At 34.5% G+C, this 21,748-nt stretch overlaps 1 protein-coding gene and 1 long non-coding RNA gene across 3 annotated transcripts in view; both read right to left on the reverse strand.

Moving 5' to 3' along the window:
* Positions 1-21,648, reverse strand: part of LOC125674885 (uncharacterized) — a 38,605-nt gene extending 16,957 nt beyond the window's left edge. The window contains exon 1 of one of the 2 annotated variants that reach the window (XM_048912245.2): positions 21,593-21,648. In XM_048912245.2, coding sequence (XP_048768202.1) covers positions 21,593-21,605 — 13 coding nt within the window. In that variant the 5' untranslated portion in view covers positions 21,606-21,648. Of the gene's footprint in view, positions 1-19,504; positions 19,598-21,592 lie in introns of those variants that run through there. The other variant, XM_048912246.2, reaches the window with a different exon arrangement.
* LOC125674888 (uncharacterized) lies at positions 4,399-7,480 on the reverse strand. Its single transcript, XR_007370287.2, has 3 exons — positions 7,099-7,480; positions 6,627-6,803; positions 4,399-4,494 (listed from the first exon to the last, which is right to left on the reverse strand). It is a non-coding gene; the product is annotated as an uncharacterized LOC125674888 (long non-coding RNA).
* Positions 21,649-21,748: the final 100 nt, after the last annotated feature.

The raw sequence follows: 21,748 nt of genomic DNA on the forward strand, positions 1-21,748 counted from the left end.
GAGGCATCCTTGCTCATCATTACCATGCTATTAGTTTGTCTACTTAATACCCAGAGACAGAGAAGATTTTCAAAGAATTTCTACATTTTCACTATATGACCAATAGAGCCCCACCCTAACACAAGAACCCCTGCCCCAGGGGCCATGAATTTCACAATTTTGGTAGAGGGCTCAATGCTCATTATAATTATGCCCACAGTTTGGCTTCTTGATGTCCAGGAGTAAAGAAGAAGATTTTTTAAAATTACACTCATTTTGATGGTTTTTGCCCCACCCCTCAGGCCCCAGGGGGGCAGGGACCACGAATTTCACAATTTTTGTTCCCCTTCACCCACAGATGCTATATGCCAAAATTGGTTGAAATTGGTTCAGGGGTTTCAGAGAAGAAGCTGAAAATGTTCAAATGTTAACGCACGACGAACGACAACGGACAAAAACAGATAGCAATAGGTCACCTGAATGAATTCAGGTGACCTAAAAACAGGTTGTTAGATATTCTCCAACAGTTTCAGCCTCTGTGATTTTCTCAGTGGACACATTCCAGTTGAACAATCTTTAAACAAGTGCCAGCCATGTTGGATCCACTTAAATTTTAATGACCCACAACTGTGTTGTCATAATGATGATACCAAGTCTTATACATTCCTCACAGAAAATATTTCTGTCTTAATTTCATTTAGAACATCCAATCTTGAATCTGCACCCCTGACTGTCAGAGCTACAAATGTATATTAACAATAATAAATATTTCTTGCTGATTGATAAGTTTAAATAACATCAAATGAGCAATTGCAAACTTCAAAATGAATTAAATTGACAGATTTATGAATATTCACAAACGTTAAATGTGATAAATCTTATTCACAAACACTTATCGGCACAGGCATTTCCATGTACAAGATTTTGCTTGAAGTTTATATTCAACGGTGAATTGCATATGGAATTGGATAAATCTATATAATATATTTGTTTACTGTCTAGTTATTTTACAAACTGAGGCAAAATGAATGATAGTAAAGTACTTACGGATCTGAATTGTTATGACAACAGCATTGGACACATTCAATGCCATCAGTGCGTTTCTTTTTCAGCCAATCTTCTCAGAAGTTTTTGCATACAAGTTCTCCATGTTGTAATCACGATCGCAGCGTAAATCCACTGATACATCATCATTGAAAGCTGCCCATCGAGAGCATAACGGCCTCCGACAAACACTTACGTATCAAATGTAAAATTCTAGTTGATTTAAAGACTTAAACCAGCTCAAAATATCCAAATCACTGCTCACGAATTTCTACTTTCACTTCAGAAAAAGGACGTAACTTGTCTTGATCATGAATATACTTGGAATACGCATTGCAGTTAAGAGTCGAGGTGATCTAGATTTCGGAAAAACTCGCCTATTTTCGCAATAGTGCAAATTTTAAAATCAATTTATTTTCTTAAATGAAATATGACATCTCTAATTTTTTGATATGTTATTCTAGTAGATACGATACACATTTATCAATGTAAGAACAATCCTCCAGTGGTTGTGTTTCTGCACAAAATTGAAACAATTTTCTCTCATTTTCAGTGGGATTTTGGGGTATTTGAGGGCATATATTTCATGTTAAGGTGTTGCAGCAAATTAATTTTATTTTTAAAAATTACACACAACATATCTTAATTAAATAGCAATGGAAATCAAATGAAAAACGAATATACACATTTTTATAAAGAAAAATTCAATATTTACTGAGGGGCACGTCTTTGCACAAAATTGGATGTCTTGTTGCCATGGAAACACGAGCCAAAGCCCATTTTTAAAGGTCATGATTAAAGGACTGAAGTATGTATATACTTTGTGTAAAATTTCGTCAAAATCCTTGTCGGTCGTTTTCCACATGTTTTGATGCTTACCGAGAATGGCTTTTAAAATGCATTACCAATATTTTATTTCATCGTATATGTCCGTGGAATTCTATAATGGGCGATTGATCAAACGTAGGTAAATACAAGTAAGAACGATAACTCTAATTTACCGCGCGAAATTTGTAAACAAACTGCGCAATATTTATACAGCCACGGGTTTACACTTACAGAGACGCAAATTTATTATTCTTAGAGAGGGCGTAGTGCAACCACACCCCGAGGTTTCAGATGTCAAATACCCAAGTACATGATTTATATAATTACTAGTATAAAAAAGATTTATGACCATACTATAAAGTATAATCTATATAATTATAGAATAATACTGGTGACATTTTATACACAATTTGGAAGTTGAAACATTCAATGATTGTGCAAGCTGTATGTGTGGCATGTATATTATAATTTATTTTATGATTTAGGAATTAGTTGAAATCTCCGACTCAACTTCTAGTTCAAGTCAATCAACAAAACCCCCCTCACCGGCAGATACTGAATATTCACAGGTATGTGATTGATGCACATATTTTGTTTAACATTTTTCAAGTCAAAAAATTAATTACGTTTTATTCAGCTTCCAATTTTATTTATGCATTTTAAATCATTCAGGAATTGGTCGAAAGAGGTTCAAGTACAGAAGATTCCCTTTTATTATTCAGCGAAACTGAGACTGAGAGGCAGGACTGCCAAGACCAGGGTGATACATGTGAGCCTTCTCAATTATACTTTTAAAAAATTATCGGGGGAAAAAGGAGATTAATGCCCTTGCATTCTACTAAAACCCAGTGTAATCTCGGTCCCTTGAGTCTTGCAGGAACTTTTAAAGGTCATCAGGTCATATCAAATGATGATGGCACAGAAAAGTCCACACAAACATTGCTTTCAGGTTTTTTGTGTAACACTAAGGCAACACGCGACATTAATTACAGGCAATTTTGTTACAAGCACCCTTGGTATTATTCCTGGAGAACTCTGCACAACCTGTCAATTAATTCTTTTTCAAAGTGAGCTGCAGTTAAATGAGGGCTAAGAAAAACTCCCAAATGAGAATGAAAAAAGAAAAGCCTTGGAGGCACAGTTGAAGTTTAGAAAAAATGTACTTAACTAGAAACTTGCTGACAAGAAAATTTATAATCTTTCAGTAAAGGGGTCTACAGGAAAATATGTGAAATCATGTTGACCAGCTCAAAGAAAATGTTCTAAAATCAATAACAACAACTTTGGAAAGACCAACGGTAGAGAAAGAGCATGCTGGGATCCCATTACTAGTTGGAAAAACTGTTGACCATCAATTCAGTGATAAAAAGTACAGGGGTACAGTAATTTCTCTTGTACCAGGTTTTCCACAGTGGTACAACATTATATATAAAGGTGACCCAGCTGTTTATGCATATAAAGCAGATTATAAAAAGGGAGAGTTAGAAATTGTTGTCACTTCATAATGATACCAAAGCTTGATATTTTGTTTTATTGTGAAAGATGTACATATCTATTAATGTTACAAACCTTAGAATTTCCTTAGAATTTGGAGTGTTGTAAAGGCAGAAACAGAAATGGATAAATCATAGTAAGCTATAAGAGCATGTTCCAGTTATTTCAGTTATTGCCATGGTATACAAAAAATAGCATATATAGAGTTAAGTTAAATTATGCAATTAATAGTACATACATGTACTATTTACTAGTGTAGGTGTAATATTGAGTGTTTTTTAACTCTCGGGCTATTTTTTTTATATACAAAAGTTGTTTTGAGTTTTTAATTAATTTTAAATTTGGAGGTAGGCGGGGTACAACCAGGGGGAGATATATGCAAAGTAAAGTGTGACAAAGGAAATCAGATCAAGAAATTGAAAGGAATTGATTCATAATTTATGTATCCTGTCCACCTTCATGTGTTTTTGCATGAATTATGCTTAGATACTGATTTGTATTTGTTCGTGCTTTGTTAGTTATATTGTTTAATTTGATTTTTTTTTTAGAATTATCTTGATAAATATCAATTTTCTTCTGTGAAAAATAGTACCCTATTGACACTCCAGATCAAGTATTTTTCATGAAAATTGATATCTGCTGATATACTAATTCTTGTATATTTATTCATTATATTCTAAAATATATTTTAATTCTTTTAAAGATATACCTGTATTTATAAAAATTGATTTGTTTAAAATGAAATTTGTTTTATAATTTCAGATTTGTGTTGCATTGGATCATTGGGACGCCTTGGGATAGCGACATTTATATGATTGATCATTCGGAGGATATAGTGTAAAATTGACTTTCAAAACACAGGCACTCGACGTTTTAAATATCTATAATAAAAAAAAATTGTCTTCCTGTAAACATAATATTGACAAGGTATACCACGCCGCCTCTTGGTTTTCGTTTTTACCAGCTGCATCGCTTGAATATTTTGGCGAAAAGTTCGATATAATACAATAATTAAAACCCTACCGTTTAGAAGCAACTCTGTCAAGGTCTTACCTCTCGCATCGTCATGGTGAACTGGAAATAAAGTCCATTTATCGGCTATAATCAACCGTCAAACATCGTCTACTGCTTCTCAAATGCGAGAAATCGCTGAAAGGTGGACGTACGTAGACATAATTTTGGGATAGCCCTTTTTTCATTGGTCGATAAAATTAAAAATAGTAAATATTATAATTAGCAGTAAATATGTTCTAGTCAGCGAGGTAATAGATCTTGAACACTATTCTATTAATACATACTTTATTTATTTTTTTAAACGTTAAACATGATAACTTCACTTATTCATGCATTCGTTTCTGTTGAAAGTAAATTTCATAACGTAATAAGAAAACTTCAAAATTGAATTCACACACACACGCACGCGCGCCTACTCGTGGGTATACTCTCAAACGTACACAGTAACATTTATACATCCAAATGTCCTGTCCTGCTTATCTGTAAATTTTTAGTGTTGTCACAATGGGTGAAATGACGTGGGTTGGAGTCGAAGCGGGGGGTGGGGGGGTGGGGGGGTCATGAACATTTCCAATGTTATTTGGTAATGTGATAGATTTACTAAATTTCCCATACCAGCCTGTCCCGAAACCACACAATTGTGCCGAGTTTTATTGTTTGCAGGACTGCAACTACCCTGCATTCAGTGCCCCTGCCCCCCCCCCCCCCTCCCCCTGCACAAGCGTCAGTGGGTACATTAGCAAGGGAATTCTCATTTGCATAATGATGTCAACTTCCGTCCCTAGATCAGGAGTTATCGCATTTAGAGGAGCAGTAGACGATAGTTGATGCTTGATTATATCTGATCAATGGACATTATTTCGAGTTTTCCACAACGATGCGAGAGATAAGATATTGACAGAGTTGTTGCTAGACGGTAGTGTTCTAATTATTGTATTATATCGAACTTTTTGCCGAAATTTTCAAGCGATGCAGCTGGTAAAAACGAAAACCAAGATGGCGGCGTGGTATACCTTGTCAATATTATGTTTACAGGAAGACAATATTTTTATTATAGATATTTAAAACGTCGAGTGCCTGTGTTTCAAAAAGACTTACTTGCATTTATAATACTCATGAGTGTTTGTTTAATCTTTTTGGGAAAAACTTTTGTCAAATATTGTAAATAAACAATGATTATACCTTTGACATGAATTTGTTTTCCAATTTTTATTGATATTTTTATTGGGGTACATGATTTTAGCCGGATTTCACTATTTTGTATAAAGATATAGAGCAAAACTGTTGTTATATTTGAGTTCAGCGTACTCAAATTAAGAGGAATCAAATCCAGGTTTATGTATTTTAACCAGTTTATTTTAGATATTAGGTGGGCTAAAAAATTTCTGATGTTGAGAAAAGTTGGTTTTGAGAAACGAGTAGGGTATGCACTTTTGAGAGGTAATTGTGAACAAACTATTGGAGATACACATGTGATAGTTTCATTTTTATAATTGGCATATGCAAATTTGCCAGAAAACACGCCAATAAAGTAAAAAAAAAAATGGTTTTTAAAAAATTGGCCCCCTGTTGCTACTATAGATATATCCATCTCACAAGTAAATATTTTGTTTTTATTCTTTCATATAATGCTATTATTCTCTTTTATATAAGTATTCACACGACACTATCATTATCTGCTATCCCAGTAACTGTTATGTGAGGCAGTTGGGTTATTTTATTTATCATGTTGTTAATTTAATCTTGTCTGCAATCAGTATTTCATATATAATTATATAGATATGTGCAGTGCAGAAGTGTGAACTCTGTCAGTATTACCAGTAGTACTTCTAATTGATTGTTATTTATTTTCATTGTTATAATTAATTGCCTGTTAACATGTGCATGCCCCCCGAGGGCCCTTGATTGGTGAATAAACTATTATTATTATTATTATGGTTCACACAAGTAAATAATCCACAAAAATTATATCAAAAATGCAGTCAAGTAATGTCTAAATTGATTCAGTAATTAATAAAAATCCCTGTTAATCCCTAAAATCGAAATCTATTCCCGAGTAGAAAAAAGAAAAATCCCAAATCTGACACTACCCGCCAAAATGGCGACCTAACCACGTGACTGGAGAAAGCAAAAAAAAAAAAAAAATGCAATAACCCACCCAGCTCAGGTAAGTCCACGGCCTCGAGTTGGGCGCCAATAAAGTATCTATAGTATTTATTACTGTGTATCTACATAAAACATGGGTCCCGCGGACTTAACTGCTCTACCTGCTGTCGGTCTCTAATCTTCGGGTAGGTTTTGCTATATGTCTGGCATGTACCATAACCGCGGGCAATCTCCTCGTGCTGCCGGATGTTGATCCTCTGCAATCCGGGAATAAACAGGTCGTACTGGGGAAGACTCTCCAGATACTAGTTTTGTGCATGTTGTATCTTTACAGATTCCTACAGTATTATTATCATTTACTACGTCTAATAATATTGTCAGTTCATTATTAGTCATAGTAAATACCTGTTTCATCTTTTATACTTGAAATACATCGGGAAATCGTTAAACATGTTAAATACTATTTTGGTATCACACCGGTAATTATTTTCACTATATATTACTATAGAGGGGAAAAAATCAGTTTACAAAATTGATGCCGAATAACGAAGTCAGACACGTTCTATGTTACCTATCTCGTCTGCCGACACCAGAAAAACAACACCCTACGCGGCATTTTCGAAAAAAAATTACCCGCAAACAAGACTACCCTCAAATCCACGTGTTTTTCACATGTGTGTAAACAGCCGGAGTGCACCTCAGGAAGTAGCCTCAGCTACCAACAGCAAATAGTTCCTTTGTATACACTTGATTATTTCTACAAATTACACAAAATTTCCTAATCAGGGGTACAAAAATTAAGTGAAAAGAAGAAGAGGAAATGAGAAAAATCGCGCAAGGAAAAAAAATATTTCTTTAAATATATGGAACTACAATTCTTTAAATATATGGAACTACAATGGAACTACAATTCTTTAAATATATGGAACTACAATTGACTAAGTTCATTTTGATTGGACAATTACCGGTGTGATACCTTTTGTGTATTCCCTCCAAATTACAGGAAATCAGACGATGTCATGCATATCTCGATCCCGATCTTGTTATTTATAATTGAGAATGTGGCACATCTTGTATAATAACCAATGTTTCTGTGTTTATCTTGTATTATTGATATACTTTCTTGTATATGTATTGCTCTGTATAACATGTAAATACTCATTGTAATCGTGACCTAGAACTTTACCCAAACTTCCACCAGAGTTCGTTTGTGACGTAATGAGGCCTCGCAACTTTCGGACTAGGCTATTGCGCATGCGCTAATTCTGACCTTCACCTTCTGCATCTAACATTGCGCAAAGTTTGACAGTCTTTTTCGTAAGTAATATTTTTCATTTCGTTAGTGGTTTATTTCACTGAAAGTACATTTCTAAACAAACGGATCATAAATGCCCTTTCAAGATGGATATCCTACAACATTTCTTACCTAAAACACTGCTTTTAAATGCAGTTTCATATACAGAACAAGCATGAGAATTGGTAGGTCGGTTAGCTCTAAGTATAAATTGGTGGTATCGATAGGTTAAATATTTCAGGACAATTTAATTTGCATGTTATTTATTAAAATTGTTTATTACAGGCACTCAATCGTCGTGTTTTATATTAGCAGGTCAAGCTCAACTATATTACATTGTGTAGAGTGATAAGTAAGTAAATTTTATTTAAACTCGGCACTGTTTACAATAGTAACAAATAACATGAGCTCTACAGAGCTCGTAAACCGACTATCACAGACAAAACAAAATATCACAAGGTAAGCATGCAAAAAACACATATATTTACATGCATACTGTATAGCTAGACAGTATATGAATCAATGGTGATCAACAAAATAATGGAATAGTAATCACATTCCACATCATACTAATTCATGCTTCAATGCACACAGGGTAGTGGACAGTTCACAACACAAAAGAAATTCTCTCATCTTGAAAATTCTTATAACAACATATGTACATAATATTGTTATAAATTCTAGAACAATGTTGTGGTTTAAAAGCTCAAGAAATAAACATATTAAAAAATTATTATGCGACTTTCTGGGTATGCCATTGCACTTAGAAATTCAATCTTATTTAGTCTAAACTAGCTTAAAGTTCTATATTGTCATAAATTACTGTGCTGATCAGTAAATGTTATTTTAATTTGTGTCATTTTTTGTAGTTGACAGTGCTTTCTATTGTAGTGTTTGGGATAAAAGAAGACAGTGACCAGTGCTCAGTTCCTGTAAGAATATACACAATGTGGATGGTACTTGAAAAGTTATAATACTGGAGTTGGTTGATTGAAAGTTCTACAGTTTGTATACAAGTATATTTGTAGACACATACCTATACAACAAGCTACTTCACACAAAAGTTATAAGAGTGTAAGACCAACAAAAAACTATCTTGCAAGTAGACATCAAGATCAAACAGAATTTTTATATTTCTTCAATGATAGCAGATGGAATTAAAAATTCTGGTCTATTACAATGAATATTCATTCCCCTCCCTATATGTATTTTCATGTCTGTATGTTTGAATATGGTATTACATGTTAAGTAGGGTAAATCCAGTATGATATTAATGTATGTATATATCACAAAGCCAATAGAGTATACTCAACTAATTTCTTCAATTCTTCAGGAGTATGTTGAATATTGCTTTGTTACACATGTACACTAAACAATATTCATATACTCCTGAAGAATTGAAGAAACTAGTTGAGTACACTCTATGGCTTTATGATATTTTTTTTTATTATACTACTACTTGTGTAGATATTTTTATACCTATCTCTGGATGATATATACATACACACACACTTATATATTTATACAAAATGTACCTGATCCCACCTCTGGTATATCCAGGGGTCTGTGTTTGCCCAACTCTCTATATTGTATTGCTTATAGGAGTTATGAGATTGATCACTGTTCATTGTCTTCGCCTTTCTTGAATACTCGTGTGTGTGAGACATCTAGTTTCAATTTTCAATGAATATATTTACTTAAGGAATATTCTATCAAAGATATGCATGTGGAAAAATGTATTTCAGTCTTATCATGCTTATTGTAGAGAACAGAGGTTCCCTACCCTCAATGGTTTCCTTCGGATTGAGCTGATGCAAGTGTCTGTAAATCTTACATCTGAGTCATGGCTTCAAGTAAGTTTTTAAAAAAGAATTTCAAGTTTGTAACACATATATATATATGTGTGCAGTCATCAGTTCTTAGCCTGAGTTATTTAATCTGAGATTCCTCTGACCATTTACCTCCACTTATATATATATATATATACATGACTGGGTCCATCACTTCTTTATATATATATATATATATATATATATATATATATATATATAAAACTACAAGTAAGAGTTGGGGGAATGTCAGATTAGCCTGAGCTGAAGACTTATTGAAATCATCATTTACTGCTTTTTGAATTTCTACTTCCTCTCCAAAATGAAGAATCCAAGTTCAAAACCAAACTTACCATATTGTAAATAAAGAGGATGAAAGGTCTACACAGAAAAGGAGTATTATTTAAGAACAAATATTGAACCCTGACGTTATAACGATCTAGTTCGTCAATACAACCTCGTATTGGGTCAAATGCTGTTTGACGTGTTTCATACCGATTGTTAAGCCGTTCTTGGCACACTGATTTGACTGCGGATGGCTCCATTTACCTGATCAGGATATGGGGCTCACGGCGGGTGTGACCGGTCAACAGGGGATGCTTACTCCTCCTAGGCACCTGGTCCCACCTCTGGTGTGTCCAGGGGTCCGTGTTTGCCCAACTATCTATTTTGTATTGCTTGTAGGAGTTATGAGATTGATCACTGTTCGTTATCTTCACCTTGCATCTGCATTAAATATATTCCCATAACCATTTCATTTCAATATTCATTAACTCTAGTGTCAGTCTATTGTCTAATATTAATGGATGTTTTTAACACGGATGCTACACTTTTGTAGATTTCAGTAATTGATAGAGTCATAAATAATGAGGTCCATTTACAAATGTTAGATGATTCTGAAAATCCTTAAAAAGTCCTAATTTCCCCACTCAATTCCTATTTTTTTAAAAATATATTTCTAGTCTAGCAATTTTGAAAATACATTCAAACTAAATTTGACCAGTGAATTTATGTTTCAAGCTGTTTATTGCTTTTGGTTTTGTGACAACGATGTGTCAGACTATTTAGGTTATTGCCAATAATAGCTGGAAGACACCCTTCCTGCATGGAGAGTATTTTTTGTGAGTTTAATTTATTGTCAAAATTGTAAGACCATTTAAATGTCTAAAACTGCCTTAATTTAGTTATGAAATTTCAATTTTTAGCCCTAAATTTTCGTAATTTTAGTCCTAAAATTAGCCCCTATGTTGTCCAAGAATGCTGGACAGCCTGTTGAAAATACCGATCAGGATGAATATCTGACATCATATGGACTTCACAGACGACCTATAGTAGGGGATGGGAATTGTCTCTTTAGGTCTGTTAGTCTTGCCCTCTATAGGCCAATCCGAAAACATGAGTTATCTTTCCTTGATCCGGAACGTAGTACGCTTGCGTAACAGTAGGTTAAGACTTCCGGGTAGTATATTCGAGAAGCGTCATTATCAACAGTGCAGAAGGCCGCAAAGATAATGCTGTATAATTTTACAGTAATCACGCCAACAAATATGTTAACGTTAATAAAAGATCCCAATGCATAGGTTTACTTCATACACGTGAAAATAACCAACTTTGCCTGTAAAAATAATAGAAAATCAATGTTGTAAGTAGAGGAGGACCCCCCCCCCCCTCCTATCCGATAGGATGTTCTATCGTTAAAGTGATGTAATTTCCTACGACGGGCCTGTCCCGAGACGCAGTAAGATTATTCTAACTAACCCCCCCCCCCCCAACCCCCCAACCCCCCATTTTCCAGGATTTCACGTGTTTTATAACTGAAATTAGTATATGTCATATATTGCATATATTTCCTCAGGATCTTTAGCCCGTGTTTTAATACAGTCAGATTTATAATAAGATATCAGAAGTTACTTGTTCAATATCAATGTAGTACATTCAGTGATGAAAGTTCTGCCACGATGTACGTCTAGGTATGTCGGACTGACACATCTGGATTCTGAAAATGTTCATCTCCTTCGATTGGTGAGTAAAATTTAACCCAGCCTGTAGGCCTACTTGTAAATGAAGCAGAGGCCACTGACAGATTTCCAGCTGTCTGCCCACAAATTTTATACAGTTTCAAATACAAGTATAACCATAAAGAATTTCGTCGTCACAAACCATCTTTAAACTGACATGCAATGCTTTGAAAATAAAATAACGTATAATTGAACACCCTGAATTTATAGTCGGCAAGAGTATGTACCTGTAAATACAGCCATTTTGAGTAAAATATTCGGAGTTTTACTCAAATTATTTTGTAAATTTGTGGCGAAAGGGGGTGTCTAAGTCTGTCATTGCAATTTCTTTTATGACACGATACGTGCCTATACATAATCAAGTAGATTTCAAGGGGGCTAAAACGAATAAAAGAGGGAAGATACAGAGACGTCAAAAGCATTGTATTAGGGGGGGGGGGGTAAACTTACCTATCCCCCAGAGAGTACATTTGAGAATATGCCCCCCCCCCCTTCCGGGATGACACAGGTCTATGAAAAATAATTTATATCAGTCTAGCAATATTCAACAAAATTAATAAAAAATATTATTTAGTTACCTATTTTACTGCATTTTAAACATATCAGTTAATATTAACAATCCTAGCTTCATGCTGCAGTGTACAAAATGATTTGCACGTCCAGGTACTTTGGAGAAAGTTACCCAATGATTGCAATCTGGTTTATTTTTGAAAGAGTCGATTGGTGGTGGTGGAATAAATTTAGCCCTGATAAAACAATGAAAGCGTTGATTCCCTATTTTAATTGATTTTTTTTTTATTTTGAAAAGAGGGGGGGGGGGGGGGGCATTTTACATGTATGCAAGATCTTCTCACCACAGACACTCGACGTTTTAAATATCTATAATAAAAAAAATTGCCTACAAAATAATTATGTCAGTCGTTATTGGATACATATGTAAACAAATGAATGTCTGGGTGATTTCCAATTTAATTTTTAAAATCCCCCCCTCCCCCCGAAAATCACTCCCGACTCGATCAAGAAATTCTTCTTCTTTTTTTCCATTAACATTTTCTAACTCACTCGTACAAATGATTTCAACTGTTCTCGATTTTGAACAGCGCCCATACTAATATAACTATATATATTATATATGCGCAGTCTGACTGTGTTACTACCCGGAAGTTGTCATATTCACACTAAATGTAAGAATACAAAGAGAGATAACTCACGTTTTCGGAAAGGCCTATAGAAAACAAAATGATCACCAAGAGCTACGAAATACAGCAATACATGAAACTGAACAAAATTTGGATACCTTTCATATGTTTTCTTTCATTCTAATGGTAATCTTATGACTTATCCAGAAATTCAACAGGTACTGAATAATCTTAGGCAGTGAGGCACTTTTGCAGGGCAGGAATCAGTTTCGTCAATGTCTAGACATTTTGGGATCAATTTATCAGTAACTGTTGGTGGTAATCAGGATAATCAAGTTGTGACTCTTGAACATGACTTTGGAAACTCAAATTGTAGAATTCATTTGATTTGGATGGGGATAGGGGTGGGCATTATGAAAGAGTGACTGAAACATCACCACCAGACAATTAGGGAGAACCATTATCATAAGGATTCAAAAGTATAATAATGCAAGTATGGATAATGTCAACCATACTCTTAGACAATGGGGAAGGGTATATGAAAAACATTTTCTGTAGTTCAATCATGTTCAGTTTTCATCTAACAGTTTGTTCCAATTAAAATTTTTCAGTTTGTTTTATTGTAGGTATTCGTGTACTGCCTGTCTATCAATGTAAATGTTTATTGCTTCAAAGATTTCAAGGAGACCATTCTAGCAGTATGTGCTATTAAATTTCAATTGTTTAACTGATATACAACTGTAACAGGCACCAAGTCAGTCCAGTAGTAGAGTCGCAATGGCAGATGATCTTATCCGGCAGCTCTATGCCAGTGTCTCATTGCAGAATTGTCAATGAATTCATGATTAGACAGACAACAGTACAGTCAGATTATTTGTTGATTAGTAGTATTCTATTAACGTAGTTCCACCTTCCTGTGATGCCAAAAGATTTCACAAAGTCAATGTGATTTGTTTCATTGCTGCAGAATTTCAGTTCAAAATGGGCCGAAACTTTCCTGGTTTCTTGAATAATGCTTTAATGTTTAAACATGTAAATTTTGAGATATGTGAAAATAAAACTTGTAAAAAACATACATGCATTTGAATGTATATTGGAAACCAGGAAGGTATCAGAGATTTTCCTCGACAATTTTGGTGTCTCAGTTTGATCTCTTCTCTGACTGATGAGGCCCAGGGAGACAAACTGACATACATAGTCATCAGATTCATTTACCATGGAACTTGGTAGCCTTGTGATTTTCATTCAGACTCACTTTTCAATTATGATAGGCTGTAGAAAACCACAAGATTTCTATGCATCATATAACTTATATACATTACAGAGTTGGTCTATTCTGTAGATCAATAATAGCTATTTAAATCACTTTAAAGGGAATTTATTTAAAACACCTTATTAATTGTAATGAACTTGATTATTGCCAATGAAGTTCTTATAAATATTATCTCTACCATGCCATATGGATTTTGCAATATTTGCAAAATTAGTTTTATTGTTTAATATCATTATCTATGAATTTGTTAAAATGAAAATTGTACACAAAATTAACTAGTTCTAATTGTAACGGGGACCGTTACATATGTTCCCCAAACCTCCCCCAATTAAAAAGCGATGTCCTTGTGAATCTATAGCAAAAAATCATTTTATTTTAGCCTTTAATTACATGTAGTACGTTCAGTATGGTCATTTCAGTACCAAAAAAATGAAAGAAAGCGTTGCACGCGCATACACGCGCACACGTGTATGATTCAGAATTTTTGTTGATGTCGTTCAACAAGCATGTGTATCATATACCCACAGTGTGAATTTCATAACGTTTCCACCAAATATAAGGAAGTTATAGCGATTTTAAAATCGTCCAATCAGAATTCAGCACACGTGCATGCACGTGCTGAGCAGCAATTCTAACCACAGCAATTTGTAAGGAGTACCAAGACACATCTAAACCATTAATATGAATAGAATTTGATGAAAAACAAAAACGTTATCGTCCTTTAAAAATTGAACATTTAAAAAACGTTGCACGCGCATGCGCGTGTGCGTTGGCATTTTTTTGTTACACCAATATATAGATACACATATTGTCTACGTATGCTGTGAATATCATCTCATTCGCTTCATAAATAAGATAGTTACAAACGTTTTAGTATTATCCAATCAAAATGAAGTTCACGTGCATGCGCGTGCAAATTGGTAATTTTGACCATGCAAATCAGTTAAGGGTCTCAATATCTATCTATGATATGAATTTCAAGCCATTTCAATGAACAACAAAAAAGTTAGACTGATTCCAAAGTTAGCGTACAAATTTTGTAATGCGCGTGCACGCGCATGCGTGCACGTGCTGACAAAATAAATATTATTTTTCATATGTACAAATGATATACTATCATCCTATTTAGGTTTTATATCGCTTCCTTCAATATTCTGATTTTGCATTTTTTGTACCAAAATTGCAATGCACGTGCGCGCGCGTGCATGCACGTGCAGACAAAATGACTATCACTATGCACATCTACAAACGCTATACTATCATCCTGGAAAGTTTCATATCGATCCCTTTTGTAGTTTCTGAGAACACTACCGGACAAAAAAGTACCGGAGAAAAAGAATAATAATAATAATAATAACTAGTTCTAATTGTAACGGGGACCGTTACAGATGTTCCCCAAACCTCCCCTAATTAAAAAGTGATGTCCTTGTGAATCTATAGGAAAAAATCATTTTATTTTAGCCTTTAATTACATGTAGTACGTTCAATATGGTCATTTCAGTACCAAGAAATGAAAGAAAGCGTTGCACGTGCATACACGCGCATGCGTGTATGATTCCGAATTTTTGTTGATGTCGTTCAACAGGCATTTGTATCATATACCCACAGTATGAATTTCATAACGTTTCCACCAAATATAAGGAAGTTATAGCGATTTTAAAATCGTCCAATCAGAAATCAGCACACGTGCATGCACGTGCTGAGCAGTAATTCTAACCACAGCAATTTGTAAGGAGTACCAAGATACATCTAAACCCCTAATATGAATAGAATTTGATGAAAAACAAAAACGTTATCGGCCTTTAAAAATTGAACATTTAAAAAACGTTGCACGCGCATGCGCGTGTGCGTTGGCATTTTTTGTTACACCAACATATAGATACACATATTGTCTACATATGCTGTGAATATCATCTCATTCGCTTCATAAATAAGATAGTTACAAACGTTTTAGCATTATCCAATCAAAATGAAGCGCACGTGCATGCGCGTGCAAATTAGTAATTTTGACCATGTAAATCAGTTAAGGGTCTCAATATCTACCTATGATATGAATTTCAAGCCATTTCAATGAACAACAAAAAAGTTAGACTGATTCCAAAGTTAGCGTACAAATTTTGTAATGCGCGTGCACGCGCATGAGTGCGCGTGCTGGCAAAATAACTATTATTTTTCATATGTACAAATGATATACTATCATCCTATTTAGGTTTTATATCGCTTCCTTCAATATTCTGATCTTCCATTTTTTGTACCAAAATTGCAATGCACGTGCGCGCGCGTGCATGCACGTGCAAACAAAATGACTATCACTATGCACATCTACAAACGCTATACTATCATCCTGGAAAGTTTCATATCGATCCCTTTTGTAGTTTCTGAGAACACTACCGGACAAAAAAGTACCGGAGAAAAAGAATAATAATAATAATAATAATAATAATAATAATAATAATAATAATAAGAAACAGAGTAAAAACAATATGTTCCCAAACTTTGTTTGGGGAACATAATAATAATAATAAGAAACAGAGTAAAAACAATATGTTCCCAAACTTTGTTTGGGGAACATAACAAGACCAAATTTCCTGTACAGAGATAAGGTTCCTGAAAAGACGATATATGTACCAAATTGATGCATCAACTCCTGCAAGGAAATTTGTTGGGTTTTGTGAAATAAAAGCGTAATATTTTCTCAAGATTAATGGATGTTTTGAGAAGATTAACACATGTATCCATTATACAGATGTAGTAAACAGTTGTTACTATTGCATACCATGCAGTCAGCATGGACAGAGTTAAAGGTTGCACATGTTCAGTGAAAAGTACATCAAGGAGAATAAATTCGGCAGAAATGTCTTTTTTTTTAATTATATCATATAAAACATTCAGAAAAACTGGATCCTGCATGTACATGTGTATTACACTTGTAAGCTGTCTTGGTTACTGGGAGTACAAGACCAATAGTCTGGCAAATGATTTATAACCTGACTGTTAACAGGCACTGTCTCTTGGTACACCCTGTAATCAAGTCAACAAATCATGCTTTCTTCAACTTTTTGAATTGTTTTTTTTATTCATATAGCACAATTATTTTCATTTATATAATTATTCAAACCTTCCTGCTTTAGACATAAAACATTTAGAACAACTGGATCCTGCATGTACATGTGTATTATACTTGCACTGTATTTACTAAACTCTTATACTGATATTGATTACAACTTCACATGTATTCACACAACATTATCATTATCCAGTCTCTGAAACTGACACTGTCCTTAGATGTGTGAAGCAGTTTGGTTATTCTATTGTATATTTCATTATGTTAGTTTAAATTCAGTCTGAAATCAGTATTTCATATATAATCATAGATGTGTGCAGAGTAGTAGTAGATCTGAATGATTGTTATTTATTTATAGAGGGCGAAGCCCTCTCACGGCCCGAAGGGCCGTGAGAGCGGAGCTCTCCCTATAGGTAACACGTATATACATGTTTAAAAGGAAAATATAGGGAAATAATAAAAAATTAAACCATACCTATGGAACTTGTAAAGTTTGGTACTAATGGCGTCGATTCGAATATTATCGCGTGGACATGTATTTCTCCATTTTGAATCTCGTCTACCCTAGTTCACGTCGTTCTGAGATGTTACATAAAATTTGTAAAAGCATGTAAATCTTATTTTCTTAATCATGTATAATCACTCCACGATTAACGCCATGTTCGTTGTTGTGGTTCAAACGCTATGTTTGTAAATTTCCTAAATAACGACGCTGAATATGACGTCACAATGTACTGTTTACATCAATTGCGTTATATTTCCCGCGTTCAATATGTAGGCGGATCAAATATCCAAAATTAGGATGCTTTGATACAGTTCCGTCCTCGTGCTAACTTCGGGTTGTCTTTGTTCTGTTTTGGATATAGATACCAATGCCAAAATTTGTTTGCTTCGCCCTCAAACACGGTCACGCCGTAAAACATATTATTGTTATAATTAATTACTAGTAACACATCTTAATTTGTGTCATTGTTATCTTACTGAGCAGTATAAAGTCATTGTTGAACAGATGAGTATAAAATTATAGAGTACAGGCTATTGAGATTTCTTTAAAGAATTAAAGAATTGTGTATGTACCAGTAGTGTGTCATTGTGATGCACTTTTCTCTGAACAGCTAACCATGTGGGCTCCTGTAGTAACCTGCTGGCGGGGGGCTGGGGGGGGGGGGGGGGGGGGGGGGGTGTCCCCTTGCCACTGCACCGAGTTCCCCAATGTGTTCTGAGAAACATCATCATTGTTTTAAAACCTATTTAAACGTTGTGAAATATTTTACCAGCATTCTCAATGGTTTAATCCATATATAAACATTATGTGCATTGTGTGTTCGTAATACATCAAGAAATTATATGCTTATCATTAGGCGTTGGTGCATGGTGTAAATTTATTCTCAGTAACCTTACGAGTACTGTACATTATAATATTTGTGTAAAGCAAATCGTTTTCTGTTTGTAATATGTACTGATGCTGTGACACACGTCGATTGGTCTTTTGTTTACAAAACTGAACAAATTCGAGTAAGATCTTTGTTGTCAATATTCAGCGCATGCGCAATAGCCTAGTCCTAAAGTTGCGAATAGTGAGATTCGCTAGTTACCTAGTTGTTTACATCCGGGTCTTGGAAAAACATCTTCTATGTATAAATACGGAAGCCCGTTGGCATTTGAAGCAGTTGTAAACTGAGCAGTTGTAAATCAGGAGGCTAGTTGAGAAGTGACCAGTTGATGTCGATAGAAATCGAAGTGTAAACAAGAGGTAACTGAGTCACGGATGCAAATGATTTGTAACTATTGATTTATTCCAATAATAATAATTAAATAAATTTGTTAATTTCTAAAACTTATTCTATATTAAGTTAATTCATAACAATGTGTCTCTGATAATTGATGACGGAAAATCGAAGGTGAGACCACTAATTAAACCATGATACACTCATTTGCGTACATTCCTTACTTACCTACAGTCCCCCAATCTCTATCCAGAGTTGTCGTTCCTTGCTCTCACTTACACCTCTGTTAACGTCTCAAAATAAGCAATGTTATTCCACATGTAAATCCACTTTTTTTACGGCTAATAAAACTAAGAACTATTTTATAAAATATATGGAAAATGTAGACAAGCAACTATTTGTATATTTTTTTCATTACTATATATTCTTCATGTACCTATCTATAGGCCTGGTGCAATAGAACAACCCAATATCTATGTTTCAACCCAAATCAATGCTTCTTGTGTCACAAAAAGACTTGACATCTGCTCAATATTTATTCATTTACGTATATTTTTGTAACTGAAGTCAAAACCATACTTTATTTGAGCATACGTGCCATTTTACAAAAATCTTGTAAAACCCTTGAGACGTTTACAGAGGTGTAAGTGAGTGTAAGGAACGATAACTATGGGTAGAGATTGACAGTAAAGTACCCATCAGGATGAATATCTGACATCATATGGACTTCACAGAAGACCTATAGTAGGGGATGGGAATTGTCTCTTTAGATCTGTTAGTCTTGCCCTCTATAGAAAACAAAATCATCAGAGCTATGAAATGCAGCAATACATGAAACTGAACAAAATTTGGATACCTTTCATAACAGTCACATGAATGTGCACACATATATATATATATATATATATATATATATATATATATATAGAAATAGATAGACTAAGAAAAGTTTCGATATATGCACACATACATATGCACATATATAGAATGAGTAAACGAAAAGAAAAAGAAGAAAAAAACAAATAAAATGAGAACTGAAAAATATGTATACAATTTGAAAGAGAAAGAAAGAAAAGTAGGGATATCTACATTTTGTACATGTTAATCTGATAACCTGATGGCGGAGGATAAAAAAAACTATTCATGTATGATGTGGTCTTAACTTTTAGAAGAATAAATTTGAGATTATCATCATTGTTTCTTAAGATGTATGAATGTTGAGGTGGTATATTTGAAAGCAATAGATCTTGTAGATATTGGGGAGCAATGTCATGTACTATTTTGTAAAATAAAATGAGTTTATGGATTTTTCTACGACATGCTAAGGTGTCCCAACCCAATGTTTAATCGGCTAAATGCTTTTTCATGAATATTTAATATGTGAGTTTTCCAACCACCATCTGACTGAAGACATATTCCTAAATGAGTATGATTGTTGACATTATTAATTATCGAACCACTAGAGCCGAATCGAATTCTTTGGTGAGTAACATGCTTTCGTGTAAAGTCTAAATTGGTTGTTTTTTCTGGGTTGAAATCCATAGCCCATTGATGTATAATCTCTAGGTCATTAGTCAGTGAAATTACCGAGTAATAAAAGTATAAAGTCATTGTTGAACAGGTGAGTATAAAACTATAGGTAAAGAGTACAGGCTATTGAGATCTCTATAAAGAATTGTGTGTGTACCAGTAGTGTGTCATTGTGATGCACTTTTCTCTGTACAGCTAACCATGTGGGCTCCTGTAGTATTGAGATACGGGTACCACATATTAACCACCTTCGCTAGCCAAGGGTGACGCTCCACGGCGTTTCTCTTTTCTATTAACTGAGGGGGGGGGGGGGGGGGTAAGTGTCCCCTTGGCACTGCACAAGTTTCCCTATATGTTCTGAGAAACATCATCGTTTTAAAACCTATTCAAACGTTGTGAAATATTTTTACTAGCACTTTTAATGGTTTAATCCATATATAAACATGTGCATTGTGTGTTCGTAATACAGTACACGACACGGGTTTTATGCGTGTTCCACGCAACGCGGTGGAACAAATTTGCCCCAAACACGGTGGATCTTTAAAATTGTCAGCACCTTCGAAGTCCTATTTTTTTCGCGCGAGCTAGACATTGAAGTCCACGGAGGATTTCCGTGGATGCCACCGCGCATGTCACCTGTACCTCCGTCGATGTCACCGTGTACCTCCGTGTGATAAAACAAAGAAATAATTTCCGAAATGATATCACCCAAAAAACGTTTTAGCTTGGCCAGCATGCATGCCCCCACCCCATTAATTATTTAGAAATTAGCTATCAATCATTAAATTCTTGTAATTGTTGTTTAATGATACGTTGGTGTTTTCGGTACATATCCGTATGTAGACTTCCCTGCAGACGTTCACACCTTTTTATGAAACGCCCAAATTTTCGACATCCGGTATATAAAGCACGTGCAGCACAATTTCACCAAATAAAAGAAGGGTCATGAACAACGACAATCACATGCCAGTAATTTCAATTTGATAAATAGCAGTTTAAAGAAATGTGTTTATTTTTAACGTAAGGTTTTCATTGTAATTAGGAATAGGTGATTAAGGTCAGCTATATACAAGTACATGTTTACATTGGAGATGAATTTCATTATGTACTCAACTGTTAAGCAATGTGAGCAAAGAATCAAATTTTTATCACCTAAACAAATAAATATTAAAAATGTCTTTAATTTTAAACAAACCTTTAGAAAACTCCGTACTTTCATTAAGAAAATAATAAAATGAAATGTGCTCCCCTACCTAGAATGCCCATACTTCACATTAATAATAACACGTTGGCTCATTGGAGCGGCGAGTATTATGGTAATCGGAAAGATTAGTTATTCAAGGGAATGTACAAATTATCAAAAACTGTCGATGAGCAAAACTTTGTCCAATATACATATAGGCTCGGCT

This window comes from Ostrea edulis, chromosome 3, assembly GCF_947568905.1.
Source record: "Ostrea edulis chromosome 3, xbOstEdul1.1, whole genome shotgun sequence".
NCBI classification, from domain to species: domain Eukaryota; kingdom Metazoa; phylum Mollusca; class Bivalvia; order Ostreida; family Ostreidae; genus Ostrea; species Ostrea edulis.